General features: G+C 36.1%; 1 protein-coding gene across 2 annotated transcripts in view; it reads left to right on the top strand.

The window, feature by feature from the left end:
- ASH1L (ash1 (absent, small, or homeotic)-like (Drosophila)) overlaps positions 1–1,026 on the top strand; it is a 245,447-nt gene that overhangs the window by 229,595 nt on the left and 14,826 nt on the right. For both annotated transcript variants that reach the window (XM_011987546.1, XM_011987545.1), the window contains exons 17-18: positions 135–189; positions 272–404. In XM_011987546.1, coding sequence (XP_011842936.1) covers positions 135–189; positions 272–404 — 188 coding nt within the window. The remainder of the gene's footprint in view (positions 1–134; positions 190–271; positions 405–1,026) is intronic.

The raw sequence follows: 1,026 nt of genomic DNA, 5'->3' as shown, positions 1-1,026 counted from the left end.
AAAAAAAAAAAAAAAAAAAAAGACTTGGATTTTTCTCTCACTTTTAATTTGAGGGATTCTCCTCTTCCAGTTAGGAGATGCTTGCCTCCCTTGTATGGTAGAGTCTTTCTACTAAACCTCACATTCTTTTGCAGATTCTTCCCGGCAAGCACTGGCAGCTCCACTTTTGAACCTTCCCCCAAAGAAAAAGTAGGTTCACATTTGTGGGAATCATCTGAGTTTTTAAAAAGTGCTAAGTGTGCCAGATTGACACCCTGGCTTTGTGTTCCAGGAATGCTGATTATTATGAGAAGATCTCTGATCCCCTAGATCTTATCACCATAGAGAAGCAGATCCTCATTGGTTACTATAAGACAGTGGAAGCTTTTGATGCTGACATGCTCAAAGTCTTTCGGAATGCTGAGGTATTTTTCACTGACTTCAAACAGATTTCACAAGTTTGTTCTGAAGAGAATTCGTATAGAAGTTTAAGATTTTTATCCTCCTCTATCAGCCATATTTCTGGTTGGAAAAGCCAGTCATTTTTATTGAGTACCCTTGGGGTATGTGTTACAGTATACTAAATATTATAGAAGGCTATGTATGAAGACATTGATATGACTAGAATGGAAGGTTAAATCATTCCCCCTCAAAAAAATAATTTTTGTAAAAAACTGATTTAGTATTAAACCTTTATGACTGTATTATATAGATATTTTAATACATTTAACTAATATCTGTAGTTTCTTTCCTCAAAATAAGTACATGTGAAATATTCAGAAATATGTGTAGGTAAATGTTTTATATATATATGTGTATGTTTGTGTGGGTGTGTGTGTATATATATATATATATATTTTTTTTTTTTTTTTAATGAGACAGAGTCTTGCTCTGTCACCCAGGCTGGAGTGCAGTGGCGCAATCTCGGCTCACTGCAACCTCTGCCTCCTGAGTTCAAGCAGTTCTCCTGCCTCAGCCTCCCAAGTAGCTGGGATTGCAGGCGTGTGCCACCACGACCAGCTAATTTTTCTTTTTTTTTTTTTTTTT

This window comes from Mandrillus leucophaeus, unplaced genomic scaffold (genome assembly GCF_000951045.1).
Source record: "Mandrillus leucophaeus isolate KB7577 unplaced genomic scaffold, Mleu.le_1.0 Scaffold310, whole genome shotgun sequence".
NCBI classification, from domain to species: Eukaryota; Metazoa; Chordata; class Mammalia; order Primates; family Cercopithecidae; genus Mandrillus; species Mandrillus leucophaeus.
Note: the sequence above shows the minus strand (reverse complement) of the source record. Positions and strands in the feature narration are given on the sequence as shown.